At 41.7% G+C, this 23,102-nt stretch overlaps 1 protein-coding gene across 2 annotated transcripts in view; it reads left to right on the top strand.

The window, feature by feature from the left end:
- Nucleotides 1-23,102, top strand: part of GABRA5 (gamma-aminobutyric acid type A receptor subunit alpha5) — a 53,339-nt gene that overhangs the window by 4,988 nt on the left and 25,249 nt on the right. The window contains exons 1-5 of one of the 2 annotated variants that reach the window (XM_048965026.1): nt 3,876-3,968; nt 4,365-4,556; nt 5,460-5,527; nt 5,604-5,824; nt 20,478-20,560. In XM_048965026.1, the coding sequence (XP_048820983.1) occupies nt 5,525-5,527; nt 5,604-5,824; nt 20,478-20,560 (307 nt within the window). In that variant the 5' untranslated portion in view covers nt 3,876-3,968; nt 4,365-4,556; nt 5,460-5,524. Of the gene's footprint in view, nt 1-3,846; nt 3,969-4,364; nt 4,557-5,459; nt 5,528-5,603; nt 5,825-20,477; nt 20,561-23,102 lie in introns of those variants that run through there. The other variant, XM_048965019.1, reaches the window with a different exon arrangement.

Below are 23,102 nucleotides of genomic sequence, written 5' to 3'. Positions count from 1 at the left end.
ATAAAATGTTACCCCATGGGAAACAGGCTTTCATCACAATACTCACAGAAGGCTTGTACTTAGAAGGCTGTGAAGTACAGCTCTTGGTGAATAAAAAAACGTCATTATTCTTAAAGAATCTCTAGGGACCATTGAAGTTTCATTATTTTCAGTCAGTCCTCTCCCATATTCTGATCTTTTGTGGAAGAATTGAGGTTTTGGTGCACAAATTAACAAAACAATATTGGCATTTTCAGATCTCAAGAATCGGTGACAAAGGGATGGTGAGATGCTCACTTAGAGAAATGAATCTATTTCCTTTGATATCTGGCCAGCTGACAGTATCCAGAAGTGTGCAAATGGATTCTCCACCATCTTCTACATAAACTGCTGATTTGTCTTGAGGCCTGGTATAATTCCTAATCCTATTGAAGCAAGTTCTTGTAAACTTCATTCTTAGAGAGAAAAAATGCAGCTTTCAATCGCAAAGTACTCCTCAGTTATTTCTTTAGTGTCTCTCACTTAAAAAAAAAATGTTTTGGGAAAATTGTGAAGTGTCTGTAGTCTGTTTTCCTCTTATTACAACAGAACTATGAATAGAACATGACACGATTTTGACTAGATGGCAAAAAAGGCAATGATTAAAATGGTAAGCGATGAACTCATCAGAAGAGGTAGCTGAGCGTTTTTAGAGTTAGTGGATTTTACTCTGATGGCTCTTTCTGTAGCTCTGATGGCTCTTTCTGTAGCGTATGATTTTTTCAGTCACCCTGAAACTGCAATATTAAATAAATGTAATGAGAAGTATTCCTGGTTGGTTTAGTTTATGTTCAATACCGAGCTTTAAATTTAATTATCTTTGAATTTTCTTAGCATCTTCGAAGGTTCTTTCCTAGGTTTATTTTTACTCCGTAACTGCAAACATTCCCTTAAAAACATTTTTGGTTGCAACAAGAAGATAATGTGCTTAGCTACCAATTTTTATGATAAAACCTAGTCTTCATGCATGTGGAAATAATTGGTTTAAGATATCACCTGTGTTCTCACTACTCGTAGAGCTACAGTATCTAATATAAAACAACGTATGTAACTTTGCCAGTGCAGTCTTAAAGCTCTTACGTTGTAAAAGGCAACTTCAGCATTTACACCAAAATGAGAATTGCTATTTTATAAGCAATCTCAGGAATACACACAAAATGCTAACTTTTCTGTGAAATAAAAAGCAACATTTGCATTAATGGCAAACAGTAATCCATCTACAGACAGAACTTCACACAATACTGACATTTCTCTGAAAGTCAGCATCAGATGCCGTCTTTTTCGGGTAAAGTGATCTGCCAAATCTAAATTGGATTGCTGTTTTGCAGATGAAGTGCTGACTTTTTATGAGTCTTCATCCTAGTCACTTCCCCAGCTTTTTTTATCTATTAATTAGATCTTTCTGTGAACTGTACAAAACTATACACATATTTCAGTACTTAGGGTGTGTATAGTGTTGTGGTGAAATGTCTATAGCCAAGACAGAACAAAGCACCATCAATTACTTGTATTATTGGAGAGGTTATGAGAACTAGTTGTATTTTGTCCCATCCCTATGAAAATAGTTCAATGGAAATCTTCTCTCTGAGCTGAATTGGTGTTGAATTCAGATGTGAGCACTAAAAATAACAAGCTTTTTCAAGAGCAGAGAAACTAGTGAAGCTTTGTATGCTGCGTGCCTGGCACTGTACCTTTACAATAATCCCTGCTCCATATTTGCCATCCCTTGTTCCCATCGCCCATTGCACCACCTGTCTTTTACCTCTGCAGTCCATTTCTCCCTGTATCTTTCCTAATTGCCTGCAAATCTCCTCTGTATCTCTTAATTAGCAGAGAGGAGGTGGGCTGATTTTGCTGAGGCTGTTTTTGAGCTACATACGTGCTGACTGGCCCAGTCAGCAAGCCAGAGGGAATAGATGGCTGCTGACCTCCCATTTTTACTTAATGAGGCATTAATTTAGATCGCTCTCCCCTTGTCTAGTCACTGCTTCTCGTGAAACTTGTGGAAATGAAATGAAGTTTGATCTCTCTGCCTCTCTGTCACGTGCATTGGAAAGTGGGAATGGATTCCTATGTTGATGCGGTGGAACAGGCAGACAGCATGATGCATGTCTCTTTCTCTTGAGAAAAAGGCTAAAAAGAAATGAGAAAAGTTTTAAATAGTGCTTTTACCAAAGCATTAATTATGATAGCTGAAGAATCTGTGATTGTTTCATCTCCTGTCCTTTTTTGTTAGACTGTCGCTTGTAACACTCAGTAGTGAGCTCATTCGATTATGATTGACAAACAGTATAGTATTTGTCTTGAATGGCTTGGCATATCAGGCAGGATGTCTAATGTCTCTTTAATCATAGAATCATTAAGGTTGAGAAAGACCATTAAGATCATCTACTCCAACCATCAACATCCCTACCATTCCCACTGACCAAGTCCCTCAGTGCCACATCCACACGGTTCTTGAACACCTCCAGGAACAGTGACCATCACCTCCCTGTGCCACTGCCTCACCGCTCTTTCTGAGAATAAATTTTTCCTTAATAGCCAGCCTGAACTTCCCCTGCTGCAACTTAAAGCCATTACCTCAGTGCCAACATCCCCTGTGCTGTGAGGATCACTTCTGGTCAAGTGCTTCCTCATGATTTGGTGTTTTTAGAAATCATACTAGCTCCTTGCTCCCCTTTCCTGAGAGGCTTTGCAATCCTTTCTTTTTTCAGCAGAAGCACACAAGATGTATTGGGGGACAGATGCACGACTGGGTCTGACTGGGAGGGGCTATGTGACCACCAGCATGAGGCAGACCTTGTGTCCCCAAACAGTCTGCACCAAGAGTGACGTACATGGGTGTCAGCAAGGTCCTGTTAGTGTAAGCCTTGTGAAGGGAAAACCAGGTTGAAGTCCTTTATTTTTCTTCTTATAAATCCAGTTTTGCTAGGTAAGTATAATGCATATTTTACAAATGTTCTGCAAGGCAATGTATTCAGAGGAGTGCTTTGAGACTCTCTACTTAATTATAGACTTATTTCCCTGCTGACTATTAGTAAATAAACACAGATTTTATTTATTTTGTAAACTCTGGGTCACTCGGTCACAATGAGTTCAGATTGAGTGTAAGTGATCTCTGTCCCTTGACAGGGTGCTTAAGATGGTGTGTGGTTATCAGCAGAGTGATGTGCCCTTTGTAGCAGATGAAACATTTGTTGGCAATTTCAGTAGAGACTTAAACTTGAATCAAACACTGAGTCTGAGCAAGCTTTCCATCTGAAGCACTCATTGCTTGCTGCAGGTGAAGTATTTTTATTGATAAACTTGAGGTAAGCAAAACCATTAGTAACCACAGGATTCTCTTGAATGAAAATAAAATGGTGCTAGAAGTGCAAGTTCCAGCTGTGCTGTGGGAATCCTTGTAGGTGCTTTTCTGTAAGCCAGCTTCAGATCTGAGCCATGGAGACCTGAGCAGACAAGTTATGAATTAAACATGGTAATATTTTTCTGGCTTGAAGGTCAATATCTGAAACACTTCTTTCTGTAACTCACTGAAATAAAGAATTCAGATCAAGAGCAGAAGAAAACAAACCTGGCCGAAACCTTATGGAATGAGGCCCACTACATGCTGTTATTATTTGCGTACTACAAGGAGGGAAACTAAATAATGCAGAGGAGAGATGAGGAATGAAGAACTGTGGGTTTCATTCTGCAGTATTCCTTTCAGGAAAAAACAAGGAGCAGGTGAAATGAGAGGGGAGGCAGGCTCTTATGCAGTTTCCACAAGTCTGACGCCCCATGATGCTAACAGCTTTTGATGAGTCTCTTTTCTTTCGCATGAAACAGCTTATCTCAAACGCCGACAGCACCAGGAAAAGAGGACACCAATGATAACATTACCATCTTCACCAGGATCTTGGATGGCCTGTTGGATGGCTACGACAACCGGCTGCGCCCAGGACTAGGAGGTAGCAGAGCTGGGTGGCTGTGGCAGTGAACGTGCAAGCGGTGGTCATTGACCCCTTGCCACCCTCCCACAGAATCACAGAATCATGGAATCATTGAGGTTGGAAAAGACCTCTTAAATAATCTAGTCAACTATCCCGGTGCCAACCGTATTGCCCACAAAACTATGTCTCTAAGCAGGGCACCTGCTATCAGCAGAGCCTTGATAAGAGGGATGGGTTTCATTAACCAAACAGGGCCCAGAAAGTAGACTTGTCTTTGGACAGGCAGAGCTCTGTGCAAGAATAACTGAAGGCTTTTTCTGTTGGTCGTGTGAATCATTTGAGTGAGGAGAGCATGTATGATGCCTGCTTTCTGCGACTGAATACAGTTTGGATTTCTTTTCTCTCTCTTTTAAGGTGAGCGAGACAGGGTGCTATCAGGTTGCTGCAGGGTTCCCTAGCTGGTCAGCATGTATAAAATTATGCCAGTGACAAGAACCTCTGTTAAAAACAGAACCCCAGACCTCCTGTATTTAGACAGCTACAGCAAAGCTCTATTGATACATCATTTCAATAACCTCTACAGCAGCTATTTTAAAGCTGTAACATGTGAGTAGTTACTTGCCATCCTAACCCTGTTGAGCCCTCTCTCAGCTCTCTTTCCTCCAGATTTCTCTCATCTTCTACTCATGTGTAAACCATCTGTTATGTTTCTTCCTCGCCCTTTTTTAATCCAACTACCCCCACCCCTTCCTCTTATGAGACCAACACATTGCTTTCATTCCTTTCTCTCCTTTTCCTCTCACTTTACACGGAGATGCTTGAAAATAGGGCTCAGTGCTCCCATCTTATGTAATGAACTTCTGAAATTTCTAGGAAGCTATGCCTATAGTTCTCTAGGTCTCCCTTTGGGCCTCTGCCCTGGGGACTCTTAGGCTGTCTCTTGGCATTCCTCTAGCAGCATGCTTGGCCTCGGAGTCTAAAGATTTCTTTGTCAGCTTTGTGACCAGTATGCCTTTTGGCCTTTAGTTCAGGCCTCCCTCTAGATCTCTGAGGCTCTATACCAGCCTCTAGGTGTCTTGGCCTCGAAGCCTCAAGGCGCTCCTCTGGGCTTCAGGCTTGAGTCTTGAAAATCTGGGCAGTAGAACTAATTCCACCTAACTTTGAACAACTGTAGTACAGATGTCTGCCATCAAGCAAACCAACCCGGTAACTGGAGGGAAACAGGCCTTTCCAAGGTATACTTACCCTATGGCCAATGTTGAAAGTGAGGTCAGGGGAACTGCAACCTTGAAGGGCCCGTTTCATTCCAGTGATCATAGGGAAAGAGCCTGGGCTCTCAACGGTTGATATTTGCATTTGATCAGGGATGAAATGTCTCTTTAAACATTTTCTTAATTTCAAGCGTTTGGGGATTTTGGAGTGATTCAGAAGTTGTTAAAAGAGAAATGCATCAGAAGCACGAACTGCATCTTAAAGCAATTACTGACTCAGAGTCTATATTTGTTGCAGAGAGAATAACTCAGGTGAAAACAGACATCTATGTTACCAGTTTTGGCCCGGTGTCAGACACAGAGATGGTAAGTTCTAGCACATGGCTTCCGACTCACTTGTGTTTACTGACCCTATGGTAACCTGCTTGTTTCTTTGTGCAAGGAATACACCATAGATGTGTTTTTCCGACAAAGCTGGAAGGACGAAAGGCTTCGATTCAAAGGACCTATGCAGCGTCTCCCTCTCAACAACCTGCTTGCCAGCAAAATCTGGACGCCAGACACTTTTTTCCACAACGGCAAGAAGTCTATTGCTCACAACATGACGACACCAAACAAACTTCTGCGCCTTGAGGATGATGGCACTCTGCTGTACACAATGAGGTAACACCCTGGATTCACTTATTCTTATGCAGTTTCCCAGGTAGATCTGCAAATTCAGGAGGGAAGCATGGCACTTGCCCCACCCACAGCAGAGCCATGCAACCAGTCATTCACAGATATTAATATGAATAGCAAGAAAAGAGGAAAACGTAATCACTGCCTACAAGTACCAATTAATTTGTAGCTTCTGAATACTGCTGGTGCTTAGATATTTCCTTTGATTAAGTGAAAAACATACTCTCAACAGATTCGATGATTCTGTTCATCTTTTTTAGTGCAGATCTGTTCCCTCTTACTGTTTGTGTTTGTAGCTGCAGTGCTAATTGCAGAACTGTCCCAAAGGCCACACAGACTGGCATCTTGTTCTGGGGCACTACAGTTTGAACCCTTGAAGCTTTTGTTATTACTTTCTCTATTTCACTAATTGTTCTAAAAGGCAAATCATCACAGGGATAAATGAAGTATGCTAGAAGCGCTGAGGAGCTGTTTTAGCAAGTATTTTCCTGAAAACAAAGCTGGCAGTACACTGTCAGAGGACAAATTTGCATCTGAGTTCTTCAGGGTTCTTCAGGTTGACTAGAGGATACTGTCAGGCTTCATCATTGCATAACCTAGATATTATATATAATATCAGTGACATTAGAGGATTGTCTGAAGTTCTTCTCAGGCCAAATCCCATGTCAGTATATGGCGATTTGCTCATTAAAAGTAATTAGGCTGTAGTAATTAAGACTTCCATGTATCTTCAGCAAAGTCTTCTCTGAGAGTGTAGTCGTATAGAGAACACTTGAAAAGAGATGAAAGAAAAAACCTACTACTCTAAGCTTGTCTGATAGGAGCCCTTTAGTCTGATAGGAGCACGAGTCCCGTCAGAGTGTCTGGGGAGCTGGCATTAGGTCCTGGGGTGCCTAGAAATGAGAATTTTGAGAACTTGCCCCCCAGTGAAGGTAAGCACTCCTATCCTGGCTGTGGGGCTGGCTGTTTAGGGCTAGTAGAGTTTTGGGGGGTTTTAAGTGGTTAATGTTTGTTTGGTTCAGGAATTACATTTCTGTATGGAGGCACCTAAATGTTCTTAAGGTTTATTACAGATGTTCTGGTCCTGATTATTTACTTATTTGTTATTTGACCCTATTGTTAAATCCCTTCCCTTGAATGGAACAGAGGAAAAGAGATACAGGAGATGTAAGGTATCCTTAAGTACATCCTTACAGCTTTAGATAATCACATTTGTAACTGCTCAACTGCTGAAAAAGCTAAGAGGTGATACAGGTCACGTTAAAAAGAAGGAAAAAAGAGCTCACTTTCTCTTCTGCTATACATATTGCTGTTTTTTCTCATGGTTTTTGCTGAATTAGTGATCGCTGCAATAGAATCATAGGACCACTAAGGTTGGAAAAGGCCTTTCAGATCATCTAGTCCAACCATCAGCCCACCCCCACCATGCCCACTGACCATGTCCCTCAGTGCCACATCCACACAGTTCTTCAACACCTCCAGGGACGGTGACTGCACCACCTCCCTGTGCAGCCTGTGCCACTGCCTCACTGCTCTTTCTGAGAAGAAATTCTCCCTAATATCAAACCTGAACCTCCCCTGGCACAAGTTGAGGCCATTACTTCTTTTCCTATCACTGTTACCTGGGAGAAGAACCAATCCCCACCTTGCCACAACCTCCTTTCAGGTCACTGTTGAGAGCAATAAACTCCTGAATCTACATGAGAATATGCATACATGTTTAGATTAATGAAAGTCAAAATTACTATAAGAGAAACCTGTTTCAAAAAAAAAGTTGGTAACTCTTGCCTTAAAAGCAGCCCCACTGCAGCCAGGGCTCCCTTTGTGCACCCCCAAAGACTGCCACTGATGTGTTTCCTGATGATTTTTAAGCAAGTAACAGAGACACCTAAAGAAACAGAACAAGACCTGAGCAAGCTGCCGTTGCCTCTCAGCTGCTCTGTGGAAGTAGCTCTGTCAGGGAGTGGTAAAACCAGGGCCATAGGCTGTGTGTGTACCAGAGAGAAGGCTGCCCTGCTCCAGCAACATTTGGACTTGGTTCAGATGTTTTTGTTGTCCTGCTACATGTCTTTACCAAGCAACCTCGTTTTATTGGCTCATAACCCAGGAGGCAGCAAAAGAGATGAGGAGGCCTCAGGCAGCCTTACCCCCCCTTCTATGAAGAGCCTGGGGATTTGTGTCGCTGACACTCTCAAAATGTTAGGTTAGGGCTTCTTGGGATTTGTGTTTTTTGTAGGCTACAGGAAGATGCAGAATACTTCTGTAGCCTAAAAAACATGAGACAATTTTATTTTTTTTCTTTTTGTGTAGAGTATTCAGTGTGGGTGTGCATGTGTATGGAAATAAATTCCAACTAACCATGCTGTATGTGATAAGAAATGGAGCGCAAAGCTTTTTAAATAGCTTCCCTTCCACTATTGCAAGTAATAACTTTTTAAAAATAAAAGAGTTTACATCCTATTCTGTTCAAACTCACGCTGAGAGGCTGCTGTGATAAGATGTGGGGAGCTGTGCTGCCTTCAGGATCATGGTCTGTCTTGGTGGGCAGTTCATCAGCAGTAGTGGTGCTGTGCCAGGAGGCAGTGGAAGAGCCTGACCTGACTGTGCAGCATGGCTGTGACCTGTGCTTAGCCCCTCAAGCAGATCTTGACAGAGATATGGCTGCTCAGTGCTGCCAGAATGGCATTTCTTGAGAAATTAGAATGCGGGGCGCAGGGCTTCTTGTCTTAGCAGCAGTGCGCTGGTGAAGGATGCTGGACCTCAGCTGGGGCATGAGCCTTGTGTTCTGCAGGTCCCACCCCACTCACTTGGCTCACAGGATCTGGAGATGTGGAGACAGCCCTCCCTTAGCTCTTCATCCCCCTCATTTCCAAGGAGGAATTGTGAGCTTCCCAGACTGTACGTAGGAGTAATCTGTGCCGGGAGGATTGGACCCTCTGTCATTGACAAAGATGCCTGAATTGCTTTTGCAACCTCGCATCTGGCTGCCTGAATGAAGAGGAGGAGAGCAGCTGAGCCAACGTTGACCCTCCTCTTATTTGACTTCCAAATATACGAGTTTGATCAGCTGAGCAAACTTCCAGCTCTAGCCCTTGGCAGTACATATATTTTCATGATAAATGTGTTTACTTATAAAGAGAACTGATTTTTTTGCATGTTTCATTCCATGATTTGTAGTCTAGGTCAGGAATTGGTAGGATATATTTTGCTGTAGAACCGCAATAAATATGCTTCTGTAACGTACAGTTTTAAAACTTTTCTGCCTGAACATAAGAACACAATGTGCTCTTTAGATAGATTTCATAAACAGCAATATTATCTGCGGGGAATAGCTTAATAGTTCTGATTGTTTTTGATTTTGGTAGGCCTTATCTCTTCTATTTTGTTGGTTTACAAATGATATGCCACTGAATTGAGTGTTGCAAATTCTTTCTCTGCCCCTAGAGGGGAGTGTTGTCTGCAGCTCCGTTTTCAATCATCTATTCCGTAAGAGCGCTGTGGTAAAGGGTCCGTATTTCACTCATCTGTATAGAAAATGGCTTTGTGAAGGCAGGCAAAAATTTTATTCTTCTGTCCCTTCAAATGCTTGAAAAATATTTAGATTATCTGAGTCGGGAAATAAATGCTATTGAAAGCATAAAGCTCATTTGTTCCTTAAAACTACTCTGTTTCAAGGACAGCGGTTTAAACAGACCTTTCAAGCTAAGAGAATTCAACTGTCTCAGTGAGCAGCTTTTCTGTACTCAATGGGGGATGACTGTAAAAATTTCAGCTTTGATAAACTTTGCTGTAGAACACTGGAAGAATGCCTTTTTTTTTTTTGGCCAGAAATTGTGTGGAGCAGATGATGTTTGCCTTTGGAACATAACTGAGCTTTTGGCCAGCAGTTGATAGACAACTGAACTTGATTTTTTTTCAGCTTTTAGATGCTGAACACTCTTTTAATCTCATGATAAGGGCTAAGCTCCTTGGAGTCCAATTCTTACCTTCAGTTTGAATGGAACCAGGCCACCTTTGCTACCTCTAGGTATCTAAACATCTGCCATAATTTGGAATTTTAACTGTCACATGGTCGTGTGTGTGATGTATGTGCAAATAGATTTCCTCTTTATTATTACAACAATTGAAGGCTGCCAGAGATTCTAGCTGTGGTTACATTTATATCATGGAATTATGGAATCACAGAATAGCTTGGATTGAGGGGGACTTTAAAATCCACTTGGCTCCAACCCCTGCCCTGGGCTGGGGTTGGTCCCACCCAACTCAGGCTGCCCAGGTCAGCCTGGCCTTGAGTGCTTCCAGGAATATGTTGCATTAAGCTGCATCTGCATAATTTACTGGCTTGAGACTGCAGACATTTGTCTGTACGGTTAAGAAACTACCAAAATCTTTTGTATGGCTCCAAAATTCATTTATCTTTACTGTTTGTGGAAGTCATTTAAAATTCAGTGTTGTGTAGATGGGCCATCCGCTTGATGGCAGCATCAGCATGCTGCTGGGCATTCTGAGTGGATGCATAGTTTGCCTAGCTGGAATTGCTAGTTCCTGTGTTAGCACTCAGCATTAAAATTGCATGTGCAAGTTTACACGTGTTCTGGATGCGTGTTAGCACACAGTCTGCTCTTCTATGAAACATTTCCATAGCAAGCTGGTAATTTCATACTGTAGATCTCTTGACTATAACATCAACTAACGGGAAGATGCAGTGCTGTTTTCAAGGCTTCCATTGGGAAAGTCAGGTTTTGTTTGCTTGTTTTGATTTTTTATTTTTAGGGAAAAATAGTTATGTGAGAAATATGTGGGTTTGCAAGCACTGGTGGTGCCAGAAAGTGCCCTTTCCCAGATGGAGATTTGCTTGCATGGCCCTGAGTGAGGAGTGACCAAAAAATCTATACTTTAAAAAGAGATGTTAATCTTCAGTCAGCCTTCTAGATGAGAACATTTCTGTTCAAATTGTGCGTGTTGTTCTTACTTCAGAAGGAAGGTCTCATTTTTGCATCCATTTATATTTACAGAAAAGGGTCTGGCAATGCTTTGGGCATTGTATAAATATTACTAAACTAATTGAGAGCTATTACAAATGTACATTTCCTTTCAGTGTATTAAAGACCTGCTGCCTCTGCTTTCCTATTCAAACTTCAAAAAGCCTGAAGCTCGAAGAAAACAAAAATAATTTCTTCACTTTGGGCTGAAGCTTGCAGAGTGGTGAAAAACAACTATGATGCCACGGACTCTCAGCTGCTTATCATCAATTCAGATTTTGACAGAGGAAGAGAAAATCGGGATATACAAAGTGAAAGGCCCTCCCCTGAGGACAGTGTATCAGCAGGATTCTTGTTTTAAGAGCACGTATATCAATTCTAGTTTCTCTGTTTTTAATGCACATTGCCCCATTTCTCAAAAGTTGTTCTTCAAGGAACTGAGATTTTTTGTTGCTTCAAAAATCCAGAGGTGAAATTACCCGCAGGGAGGGAAGGGCACAGGAGGAGGCTGTGATGTAACATGTTAAAAATGAGATATTATTATCTGCTCAAATATAGTCCCTATGAAGAGTGTAGGACAGTAGCCTATTCTGCTGGTAACAGAGGTGGGCAGAGCCCTTCTGAGGCCTTCATCAGAGACACAAACTCTCACAGCAAGGGTAACATTGATTAAAAGACAAAACCCAAACTGGACCCAGTCCATCTTTGGATAAGGGAGATGTGTGGCTGGACTTTGAGGGGTTACAAAAGATCTAGCTTCAGTTTTAGCTCTGTATTGAGCACAGGAGCCGTTCTATCTTTCTGTTGGGGGCAGCAGGTACAGTTTCTGTCCAATTTCTAATTTTTAACAAGGAATCAGGACAAATATCAGTTGTTTCTGCAGACAGGGTGACCTGAAACTATGTCTGTGTGTGGAAAAGAGGGGATGACATAACAGAGGAAGGAGTGGAATCATGCCCTTATGGCTATCCTCCAAGTATTCACAGCTTCATTGGTGACCCTGTCTTTGCCCAAATCGTTGGACAGGTCACAGGTTCTGTGAGCAGAGCTTTGGGAGTACCTGGTAGGTGTGGAAGAATTGCTTTGGTTACTCTTGTCTTTTTTATCACCAAGAGAGCAAAACATTGCAGTGAACTCTCTCATCATTTCACTTAAGCTGAAATTAAAATCTTCATCTGCCAAAGTGGAAATACCATCCCCTGAAGTACAGTTATGTTTGCACTGAAGCTGCCAGTGAGCGATCTGTAACACAGAGTGGCAGTGCACGGTTGGGATCCTCCTCAGCTAATTTCATTCGTCTGTAATGTTGATGGCTGCAGCTGAGTCTCTTGGCTCAGAATTGCTCCCAGCACAAAGAAGGGAAATTTGAAAGAAGTTGGTTGTCTCCACTGTTGTAGATATTTCCTTCAGTATGAAAGATGCTTATTTCTCTCCACTCTTTGAGGGGGTTTCTATTTTTTTCATAGCTTCAAAAAAAAAGGATCCTGGGAATGCTACTGTTGGTATCTATGATTAGTCACATGAATCCCATCTTATCTGCTTGTTTCCACTGGTGTTTTCCACCCTCATGCTCATGTAGTCTGGAGGTTGGCACTGTGTAAGCTGAGAAAAGCTATGGAATGTTCTGGGCAGCAGCTGATCCTCTAGCTGTGTTGTGAAGAACTTGCGGTTTCCTCTTCATGCAACATAAAGCCGAAGGCTGTGCAAGTACAGAACATGTGAGCACACTTAAATTGGGTTCACTCCTCCACTTTTGTCTAGGTGGGTGTAGGAGGGAATATATTATACCTTAGGAAGAATAAAAGAAATCCCCATAAATTGCAATCCTGCCTTTGGTAGTTTAGATGAAGGGAAAAGAGTTGTATGTATGATAAAAGGAGAACGGGTGAGGAGAAGGCTATCTAGCTAGGGATGCCAGAGGTCTTGCCTTAGCTAAGAGCTGGTGATCAGGAAGATGCATTTGAGATTTTGCATATTGTATGGTTTTGGAGAAAATAAGGGTTGAAGGATTTTGAGAATGAGGGTGTTTGGTATTGATAGTCACTCAGAAATAAATGGGAAGTATTGCAAGTTGAGATGGAAGCTTCTTAGGTCTAACATGCTTCAGAATATTTTAGCAGATGAACGTATTAGGGTGGAGGAAAGGATGATTCCCGAAGCAACACAACTAACATGTAGGAAATTGATAGTAATTTGCCCTTCTCTGAAGACTTCATCAAATTACTAACACGTATATCAGAATAAAGTAATGCAGTAGGCTGGTTTCCTTGTGTAATGTTTCGGAGCTCTAGATGGTTTGTCTGAACCATGGAAGGTAATCAAATATTTCGGCTTTGTGTTCAGGGCTGCCAAATCATAATCCCTCCTACCTATCTTACCATGTGCATATCAGTCTAGATGTAAGAGAGTCCAAACACGTTGGTACTGCCCACCTGGTCTACCTCATCCCTTATTACTTTCTAAATCTGGCTCATTTGTCTATATAGAAAACAGTGCCTGTATTTTAGTACCTGTCTGTATAAATACAAGTGCTGTGTGATCTGGGAGGAAAGAACATAATGGTTGTGCATCCAGATGACCCAGATCCAAGGGAGGAATGTGTGCCATACTTACAGACAGAAATAGAAGAAATAAAGCCCCTTTGGCCAGTTAGAAAATCTGCACTGATCAAAATGTTTAATGGCCAGTATCAAAATCGGAGGGTGGGTGCACTGTGCCATGTCCATCTTAGTCCTTAGCTTCCGTCTCCTCTGGCATGTGCCACAGTTTTTGTGCTCCCTTCCTACTTGGATCTTCTACTGAAGGAGGGGCCAGACAATCCCATGTGCAAACCAGGCACTGCTGTCCTTTGCTTGTTCTGTCACCAAATGGGATGATTTTTCCTTGAGAGGTAGTGAGAAGCCAGTACACAACACTACAAAAACAGTTGTATTTCTCTCAGTTAGTACTGGGCCAAACATGCCACTAAAGGGCCATGCTGCTTAGATGATCGTGACTGAAATGTGTAATGTAGACATGGGGCAATGAGTGGCACATCAAAATGAAGTATGAGTTCATTGAGGTGTTGTTTCCTACTCTATCCACATCAACAATTGCGTCAGCTTTATTGACATTGCTAGTACTAATTAGAATTTTTGGTTTTAATTCAAGAATTAAGTAGAAACTACTGCAGTAGTGGAGAGATTTGAAGTTCTTCTTCATGGTGTTTAAAGGAGTATTCATCATATATAAGGAACCAGAAGGGAAAGAAAGCTTGGCTGGACCAGGAACTGAGCAACCTGATCTAGCTGTAGGTGCCCTTAAGCACTCTGTTGGTTGTTTCATTGACTTTCTAAGTATCTCTTATACATAGAGGGTGAACATCTAACTCTGCAGCTGTCTAGAAAGTGTGCTCTGGGCTTACAAAGGTAATCCGCAGGGAGTGGTAGAGCTTTTGAGATCAATTCCATCCACCTCTGATCATCTCAGGATGACCTAGTCTTCCACGTATTTAATCTAGACAATTAAAGACTTGTTCCCTCACTTCCACGTAAGCTATGCTAAGAATTTGGTACAGTTGAAATGAGAATTCTGGCAGTCTCACCATGCCTCTGAATTACTTACAGACAGTTCACAAAAACTTCAGTGACTGGAGTACTTATTATTCCACAAACCCTTCTCTGTGGCATTTTCAAAGTACATTTCAATGTGATGTAAAGATAATACATTCAAGCATCACAGAAAAATTGAAAAAGGGTAGTATCTTGGCTAAGAAAGAGAAATAGGTAAGGACTGAAATTTTGTCTCACTCCAGCTCCAAGTGTTTGAATTCCTTTGAATCACCAATTTTCTCCCTCTGATCTATGTTGCAGATAGATCATCTAGTGAGGGGTGAAACTCAGGATGACTTCTACAGTCATCAGTACCAGAACTGAATGTGTATCCATGTCCTAATGCTTCTTTACTGCGTTAGGTAACCCAGCACATCCACATCCACAGTATTCCATAGGACTGTGTGGAAAGTCCTTCAGAATCATGGCAGGCCTTTACATATATGCATATAGATATTCATATTAGCATATGTATACACTTAAGGAAAATAACGAGGCACTAGTTACACACACTTTTTCTGCAGAGATGTGAAACAAATTGTTCCTTAAAACCCTGTAGGAGTTATGGTTTGGTTATAGGAATAATGACTGGTTATGGTTTGGTTATGAAAGTGTTCCCATCACGATAGGTGAATGGAGTGAGTAGCTGCATCCTGAGTCAAGGCTAAATGAGTAATTTCACAAACCTAGCATTTGCAGTTTGAAAAAGTACAAAGGACTCCATTATTCTGCTATCCATGTGAGTGCACGAGGGCTTATACTGGAAGTGCTGGTGCAGTATGAATTGTTCTGCTGAGGTTCTCTTGGAGCAAATACCTGGTCTGATGCAGCAGTGAAGTTTCTCAGTTTGGGTATGTCTTGGTTGAGGCTCAATAAACCTAGCTCTTTTTGTCATGACTGGGATATGTTGAGATAGGTTGGAGATGAGTTTCAAGTTAACGTTTTGCCTTTTCTAAGGAAAATGGTGGTAGCTGGCCTCATACTGGAATGGGGACTTTGAATCTTCACACCCATTCTGGCCCGAGCCCCACAGTAGTCATAAGCTGCCAGCACAGACAGGGCCAGAGCACACTGTTAAAATGCTCCTTTAATCAGGCCAATGGCACAGAAACAGGAACTCAAAAGGCTCAGCTGTTCTGTGGTCTAGGGCAGGCAGGAGAGCTTCATAACTGAGGTACTAATCCCAGTACCTTAGAGCCAACAAAACCTCCCATGCATCAGCTTCATCAGTACCTCCTCAGTTACTCAGCACTTGAGTTAACCTCTCCTAAAAGCCTCTGGTGACTTTTCATTTTTGCTTTCTCCTTCTAAAGCTTTCTCCTTTTTCTTTCCTTTGTTTGCATACTGGAACTAATATCTGATAAGAAAAAGCAGGTTGCTGTGGCTGTCTGCTCGCTCTCCAGACAGGTGACTGCCCTCACCTTCCATCTGGCAGCTGTAGATAATACTCCAGAAAGTGTTTTTTGCACTTCCAATGCACCAGAGAGGTGATAACTTTGTTCAGTCTCTCAGCACTTTTCCCAAGAGCAGTAGTAGATGATACTCCTTGCATTGAGAGAAGTACATGGTGGCATCCCTGAACATTCCCTGTCTTTCTCCTCCTTATTCCTTAAATATCTGTGCTTTCAGCCCCTCTTGGGCAACCAGGGGAACAGTGAGAAGCTCCTTGCACAGCCCTGCAAAAGGGTCTTGGGGGACTGCCAATGAGCTCCTGTCTCTCCTTGCAGTACTTCCATTATATATGACTGGGTCTCAAATGTCTCAATTTTATTCCCTTGCTACATCCTAGACTGTAACAACTGTGTTAAAAGGAATGGCCTAGTGGAAGAATTGGCACGCTCAGTTCTCCAGCAGAAATGTTTGAAGGTGACTTTTACAAACTGAGGAAGCCTTGCCATGAAGTCTTGCTTTATTTCTTATATGGATATTCATTTCATGCATCTAAAGTGCACCTCGTTGAAACAGAACATTGATAATCACTTTATGTTCTTAAAGAAAAGGCTAGACATAAGTTTGATGAAACTTTGATGTGCAGTTATGGGTGATATGTGAAATAATTTGTAGACAGCTTTTTTCTCAAGTAGTTAAGGTGTGCTGTAGGTTTTAGCTGGTTGAACAACTTTTGGATGGTGTAAGCGTTCAGAGCTTTATGAAAGTGGAATTTTGTAGTTATTAAGAAATCAGTGGCTGGAACCAAGATTTCTTACTATGGATGAAACTTGGCCCGTTGAAGTCAGGGAGAATTTTACCTTTAACTTCAGTAAAATCAGAGTTTCATCCTCTCATTGTAACAGACCTTTAACAACTACTTATAATCTTGTCAAAAACTCTGTTTGAGTGAAACTGATCCCATAAGGCTTTTATTAAGACAGAATGATAGTGGAGGAGGGAAGCTTTTAAATATTTCTACTTGAAAGAGCTGTAGTGTGAACGGTGCTGGTGTTCTGACAGTATAACCTTGATGTGGAGATGGACTGTAGCTCAGGTGACTGCTACAGTGAGCACAGTCAGATTATTCTGGAGCGACTGTATTAAAAGGCTGGTTTATATTTACATGCCCAGGCCTCCTTTCTCATCCTGCATTAACAGCAATCCGGGAGAAGCTGTGTTGTAATCAGCTGTAAAAAATGGAGTATGCAAGCTCTGACATGGTGCTTAAAACCAATGTGTGCAAATACCACCCCAGCTGATGTTTGCATGAGCAGACCCAGATATCAGGTTCTCTGTGACTCCTGGACCTATGATCTGATTAAGTACCTTGAGCAATACACCAGAGAGAAATCTGTATGCAACAACCCATACTTCCAGCCTCGCAATCATAAGGGGTGGCTGCTGTCTGCTTTTTCTCCCTTATGTTGTAGGAAATCCAGTCTCTATGAACCAAGAGTCAGTTTTGTGGTGCTGTTTTTCAGGTTTGTACATATTAATGAAAAACAACTGCTGTGGGGTGCAGAGCTCTCTGCAGAAATTCAGGGTGATAACCTCTATGCAGTCTATCAAGATTCATGGCTGTGTTGTGCGCTACATGTTGTACCCATATCAGGAAATGCACACCTGGTGAGAGGTAGCCAGGAGAATGTTCACTGAGCATTTTAAAAACACACAAGGGCCTCAACTGTGTGCTTCTAAAATTAAAGTATAACAAAAAGGCATAGGCAGCTCACTTGCTCAAGATGGCCAGGTTAGAAGTGGCCTTAAGATTGGAAAGGTGAGAAGAAAATAAACATACCAGTATGAAGAGGTAAAGAAAGAGGTTCCTTGCAAAAGGAACTTCTTTCAGAGAACCCTTGCAGTGAAGAGGAAGGCTGCAATCCAGGTGCACTTGCAGCTGCTAAACTCTGTTCTCTTTGCACTGGGCTAGACCCAGGAGATAGCACCTGCAGCATGCTAAGGGACACACTGCCTATTGCAGGCTGGTGAATTGAGGGAGGGCACAGGAGTTGCCTTGGTACCTGAGACAAACTGCAGCTTCTGAGGCAGGTCTTGGCTGCACAGTACCCTGCAGCTGTGTATGTTACCCTTCCATTTATTGCAGGCAAAAATAGTTCTGGGGGTGGACTTAATTCCATTAGGTCACATTCTCTGTGTATATTGTCTTCATTTCTCCCCAGTGTCAGCTCAGGAATGTCAACAGCGTCCCTCATTACACATAAGAAATTTTTCCAGAGGTATGTTACAATTCATAAGGCATTCAAGTGAACCAGGTCTTACTCGTGATTCTGCATTGAATCTTCCTTCACTTAGCTTCCCAGCTGTTTTGGGATATGAGAAGGAACATGAGGATCCCTTCCTTGAGATTTACAGATGACCCATGTAGAGTATTAAAGTGTTGTAGAGCTGCAGCCTTTCAAACAAAATATTTGAACCACTGGTATACAAACAGGAAATGGACTGCAGTATAACGTCAGCTTTATGATGGCACTTCGAGCAAAATTTCTTAACTCAAGAAAATTAAATTTGCAGTACTTAGCACAGGAGATATAACAATGCACTATAAGGATGGCAGGCTGACTTTCAAGTGCCCATTAGAGTGATTTTTATGAAAAGGATGCAGGTTCTGGACAGGATGCTGCTAGCACCAGATTGTTAAATTCATCCATGTAGCACTCTCTGTGGCTGTGGCTTCGCTGGCTCTGGTGCCCAAGGGCAGTCTCCTCTGCAGACAACTCCATATTTTAGTGATTTTGAAATTTCTTTTACAAAAATAAAGTCCAAGAGCAGTTTTGCCTAAGGGGAGATATCTCAGTCTTTAGTCATTTATTTTCTGTATTGTAGATTTTCTGTCTATTCTCACAAAATGATACATTATCTCTGTTCTGAATTGGACTTCTTTTTTTTCTTTTTACGGTTTCTTATCATTATATCTTATATTGCTGATTACTGTTTGCCTTTTTCCCTTCCTCCCTTCCTGCTTCCTAGATCATCCTCATAATGCCATTTCTAGCCAGCATTGTTATTGCATTTCTGTGTCCTTATTTTGCCATTTCCACATATTGATAGAGCTCCAGAATTTCTGTATGTTGGCAGCAAGTGGAGCTCTTTCCCCCAGTTTATTGTCCATGTAGCTTCAATGCCCCAGTAAGGCATCATTGTGTTGTATTGAATTGCTGAATGCTGTGCCATCTGTACCCGGACAGATTGTTACACTTTATGATCCTTTTGGATAGGAGTTCTCATAGCAAGAATACTGACTTTGATGTGGTAGTACGAAGCATGGAGTATCAAAAGTGGGCAGTCTGGGTACACAAGGCTGCTGCAGTAAGAGAGGATGCTTTGGCATCCTGGTGGCAGGGTGTTGAGGCTTTACTTGCAGAATTTTGTCCCTCAAGGGAAGTAGTGAGGAACCAGACCTCCTCTCCTGCAGTGTCCTGTACTACCCCAGCACAGGGCAGCCTTTGGTGCTTTGTGTGTCTCTGCTCAGTTGCCTCTGAGACAGTAAAGTGGGAAAGGCATATGTGTATTCTTCATATAAAATGAGAATTGCATCCTCACCATCCCAAGCAAACCATTTGAGACATGCAGGTAGCAAAATGTCCCAATTAAAAATAGATTTTCATTGTGCTATGTACTGCATGCAGCTAGTAAAGTCAGCTTTGGCTCTGTTGATGTATTTTACATCAATAAAAACTAATATATCACGGTGCTCAGAAATGTGCCTCAGGCTTTTATTTGCATTCATCTTGATCTGCCAATCATACAGAACCTCCATAGGATGTCTGCCTTTTCTAAGGCTTTTTCTGGCTCAGGAATTCCCCAACAGTAGGGCAGCACTGTTTCCCTAAACGATATGCCAGGCACAGTGTCCCAGCCCTCTTTTCCTGATAGTAATTCACAATACGTAGGACCAAATTGGTCTGCCTCATTTGTTCAGAAACTAACTGTAGTACTATATGCTTAGCTGGGTGGAGTTCCCAGAATATTCATTTTGTTGTGGCAATACAAGGCAGTAAGCATGGAGGCAGGCTGTTCTTTTTCATTTAAAAAAATGCCTATTTGGAGATGCTGTCATAGTCTGTCCTGCAAATGTAGCATTACTTAATTCACATACTTTTCATTTGTTCAAAAGTTATTTGCAGAAGGCAAGCATTGTTCCCCCTTTAGTATGCAGGGAGTTTGGGGAAAAAAGGATGAATGAGCCTGTTAGACCCTTCTCAGTAGCTAAGATAGGAGAAATCAGTGCTTCTTTGCATCTGTGACACTCCTTTAATCAGAAGTCAGATCCCAGGTTTGGTTGCAGTATCCACAGAAAGCAGATAAGAATAAGGATTGCAGCAGGAGCCCCAGCACAGGCCTTCCTGCACATACAAATAAGAAAGAATGATGTTGCTGAAACTGCTTGCCGTTGTAAAAGCCATTGGTGTGGCTGAGCAGTAGATAAGGCCCCAGACACAAGCACAGCACTCCAGCTGTTTTATCTCCCACTCGGGCAGGGGCTGCTATGCTTCAGCAAGAGCCAGGAGCTGCCAGGAAAAGCTCGCTTGTGTTGGTGCTCATGTATTACTGTGACAGGCCTAAATAGGAAGGCGTTGACAGAAACTGATGGGTTTTCTTTTTACTCCCCCACAGACTGACCATCTCTGCTGAGTGTCCCATGCAACTTGAAGATTTCCCCATGGACGCACACGCCTGCCCATTAAAATTTGGAAGCTGTAAGTTATCTTCTCAAGTGAGATCCAGAAAATTCCCCATCTGGCTTTTTGTGTTCAGTGGTACTTTGTACAAGTCCTTTGCACTTCTCTTACTCCTCTCCTTTTAATACCACATGTATTCTGTGTCCTTCCTGGTCAGCTGAGAGCAGATGGGTGGTGTGCACCCATACCAAGGGCAGAAGCCAGCCTATACATCCAGTACTGGATGTGGACAGATAAGTTGATGACTGCAGTTTTGCTTTTGTAGAAAAATGGAGCTTTCATTGGAAAAGATCAGATTGTGCTGTTACGGTACTCACATGAATCAGACTGCAGTGCAGTATGTGCATTGTGTATATTAACAGAGAGCTAGAACACTGAAAGAGGAAATATCTCTCCATTTGGTTTTAATAAATCCAATCCTGTATCTTGTTTCATGATTTAGTGTACACTTATATTTGTGTATATGTACACATTATTCTAAATTGTATGCGGAACAATGATTTTTCTTCAGTTCCAAGCCTCTAATCCACCATGCTGGTTCCTTGCCAGAAGCTTACTTTAAAAATAACCTCAGAGGATCAGATGGTTATATTTAAATACAAAGCTCTTAATTAAAGTACGGATGAGGCTACTAGAATAGGCATTTTTTATTTCAGTAATCAAATGAGAGGTTCCAGGTGCAATCAGTGTCTCTAAAGACTTTTGAAAATTACCCAGCAAGGCGTTTTGCTTGTCCCTGAAGCCACCTAGCTTCAGCATTTTTCAGTGTTTTTTCAGTCATACCAATTTAGAGCCACTAATCCTACCAAGATTAAGCTTTGCCTTTATCTTCTGTATCTGCACTGGTTTAATACTGGCTATGCATTGTCTTCTTTTGATCATACTAAGAAGTAAAAACACTGCTTACAGTAATGATTACCAAATTACCTAACTTAGGATGAACTGCTTTCCCCTCCTTCTTGCAATCCAGATAAACTCAGTGCTGTCTAAACAGCCACCAATATTTTGCAAGGTTACTGTCAGTTTAGTGTGTCTTTTACCTTGGCAATGTTAATTTATTGAAAGGCCAATACAGATCTGGAGGTATAATACTCCTTTGCATTCAACTTAAAAAAAAAAAATTACACGCAAACCATGCATTGCATTCCAAACTTGAAAATGGGAAAGATTCTCACAGAAAAGTGTGATTATTTGTATATAGGGTTAAACCAAAGCTACTGGGGAAAAAAAAAAAAAAAAGAGAAGAAGAAGATCTCCTTCCTGCTGTTACATGTTATGTATTGTACTAGCAATATTATCTCATTGGAAAGATTAAAATTTTTTTTATTAGACACATGAAGGTTGACTGATTTGAGTTTGTGCTATGTTCTGCACTCAGTATACAATCCAAGTTTATTTTATAAGCTACTGGAAGTTATCTTTAAGGTCTTTTGCAGTGTCTGGACATGGAGCCTTTGCTGGTCCACACTGATGGTCTCTGCAGTAAGTAAATACATAGGAACAGGCTATCAATAGTCTTTCAGCCTTGGGAATATCTGTTATTGATCTGACAGCTCAAGACTTTATTGTAATGTAATATGCAGATGTTTGCACAAGTATCAGCCAAGAAGTCGGGGTTTATTGAATTAGCCCAGCTGTATTTGAGGAGAGTACAGTACTAATTTCCTATTTCCATCATTGCAGGTTTGCATTAAGTCATCTACAAGATAAAAATGCAGGGATGTATTATACACAAGCACAGGCCCTTCTTCAGCTTTTCTCCTTATTTTTCCCCAAAGGATTGATTTTCAATGGTTTTCTTTCCAAGAAGGATTTTGAAAAGCTTCAATGGCTAGCATCAAATGGCTAGCCAGTAGGGTGAAGTGGAGAGGAGTGCTCACTGGTCAGTGGGTGGGAGTTCAGGGCAGCAGAATAAAGTGACCAACATAGGATGGCTACACAGGGAAAGGGGTTTAGGGGAGTGTCAGTGCATCAGCACAGGTGGGAACAAGTTGCTATAATTCTTCAAGCAAAAAGAAAAAAGTCCTGACATTTCCTTCAATATTAAAGAGTAGGAGTGATAATCTTCCTCACAGAAATAAAGGTAAATGTTGATTTCTTATATCCCATTTCACTGGGGTTTGCTATATTAAAATATAGGAGATTTTATGGTCTGAAGCAGCATTATATGTGATGAGAATATTTTGCAGAAATAACTTAAAGCAAGGTCAAATACAGAAAAGGAGATATAATGGTATGTATGTGCACATACTCCCAACCTAGATGGCTGCTGGGCAGTTCACATACCAACTACAGAAGTAATACCTCTACGTGCTGTTTCAACTTGATGATCCTGAAGGTCTTTCCAACCTAGATCATTCTATGATTCTATTCCCTGTGGAATGTCGTGAAATGATATCCTTGCCAGAGGCCAGAAGTTAAGGACAACTACTAATGAACTGAATGGAGAAAATTTTAGATGTCTTCTGCTTTCTGTAGAGTTCCCCAGTGCTTGAAGGTGGCCAGCCCAAGCCTGCAGTGTGGTACATGATTGCTATTCCTCCAGGCTTGTGCCCCTGCT

The sequence above is a fragment of the Lagopus muta genome, chromosome 1 (genome assembly GCF_023343835.1).
Source record: "Lagopus muta isolate bLagMut1 chromosome 1, bLagMut1 primary, whole genome shotgun sequence".
Taxonomy (NCBI): Eukaryota; Metazoa; Chordata; class Aves; order Galliformes; family Phasianidae; genus Lagopus; species Lagopus muta.
Note: the sequence above shows the minus strand (reverse complement) of the source record. Positions and strands in the feature narration are given on the sequence as shown.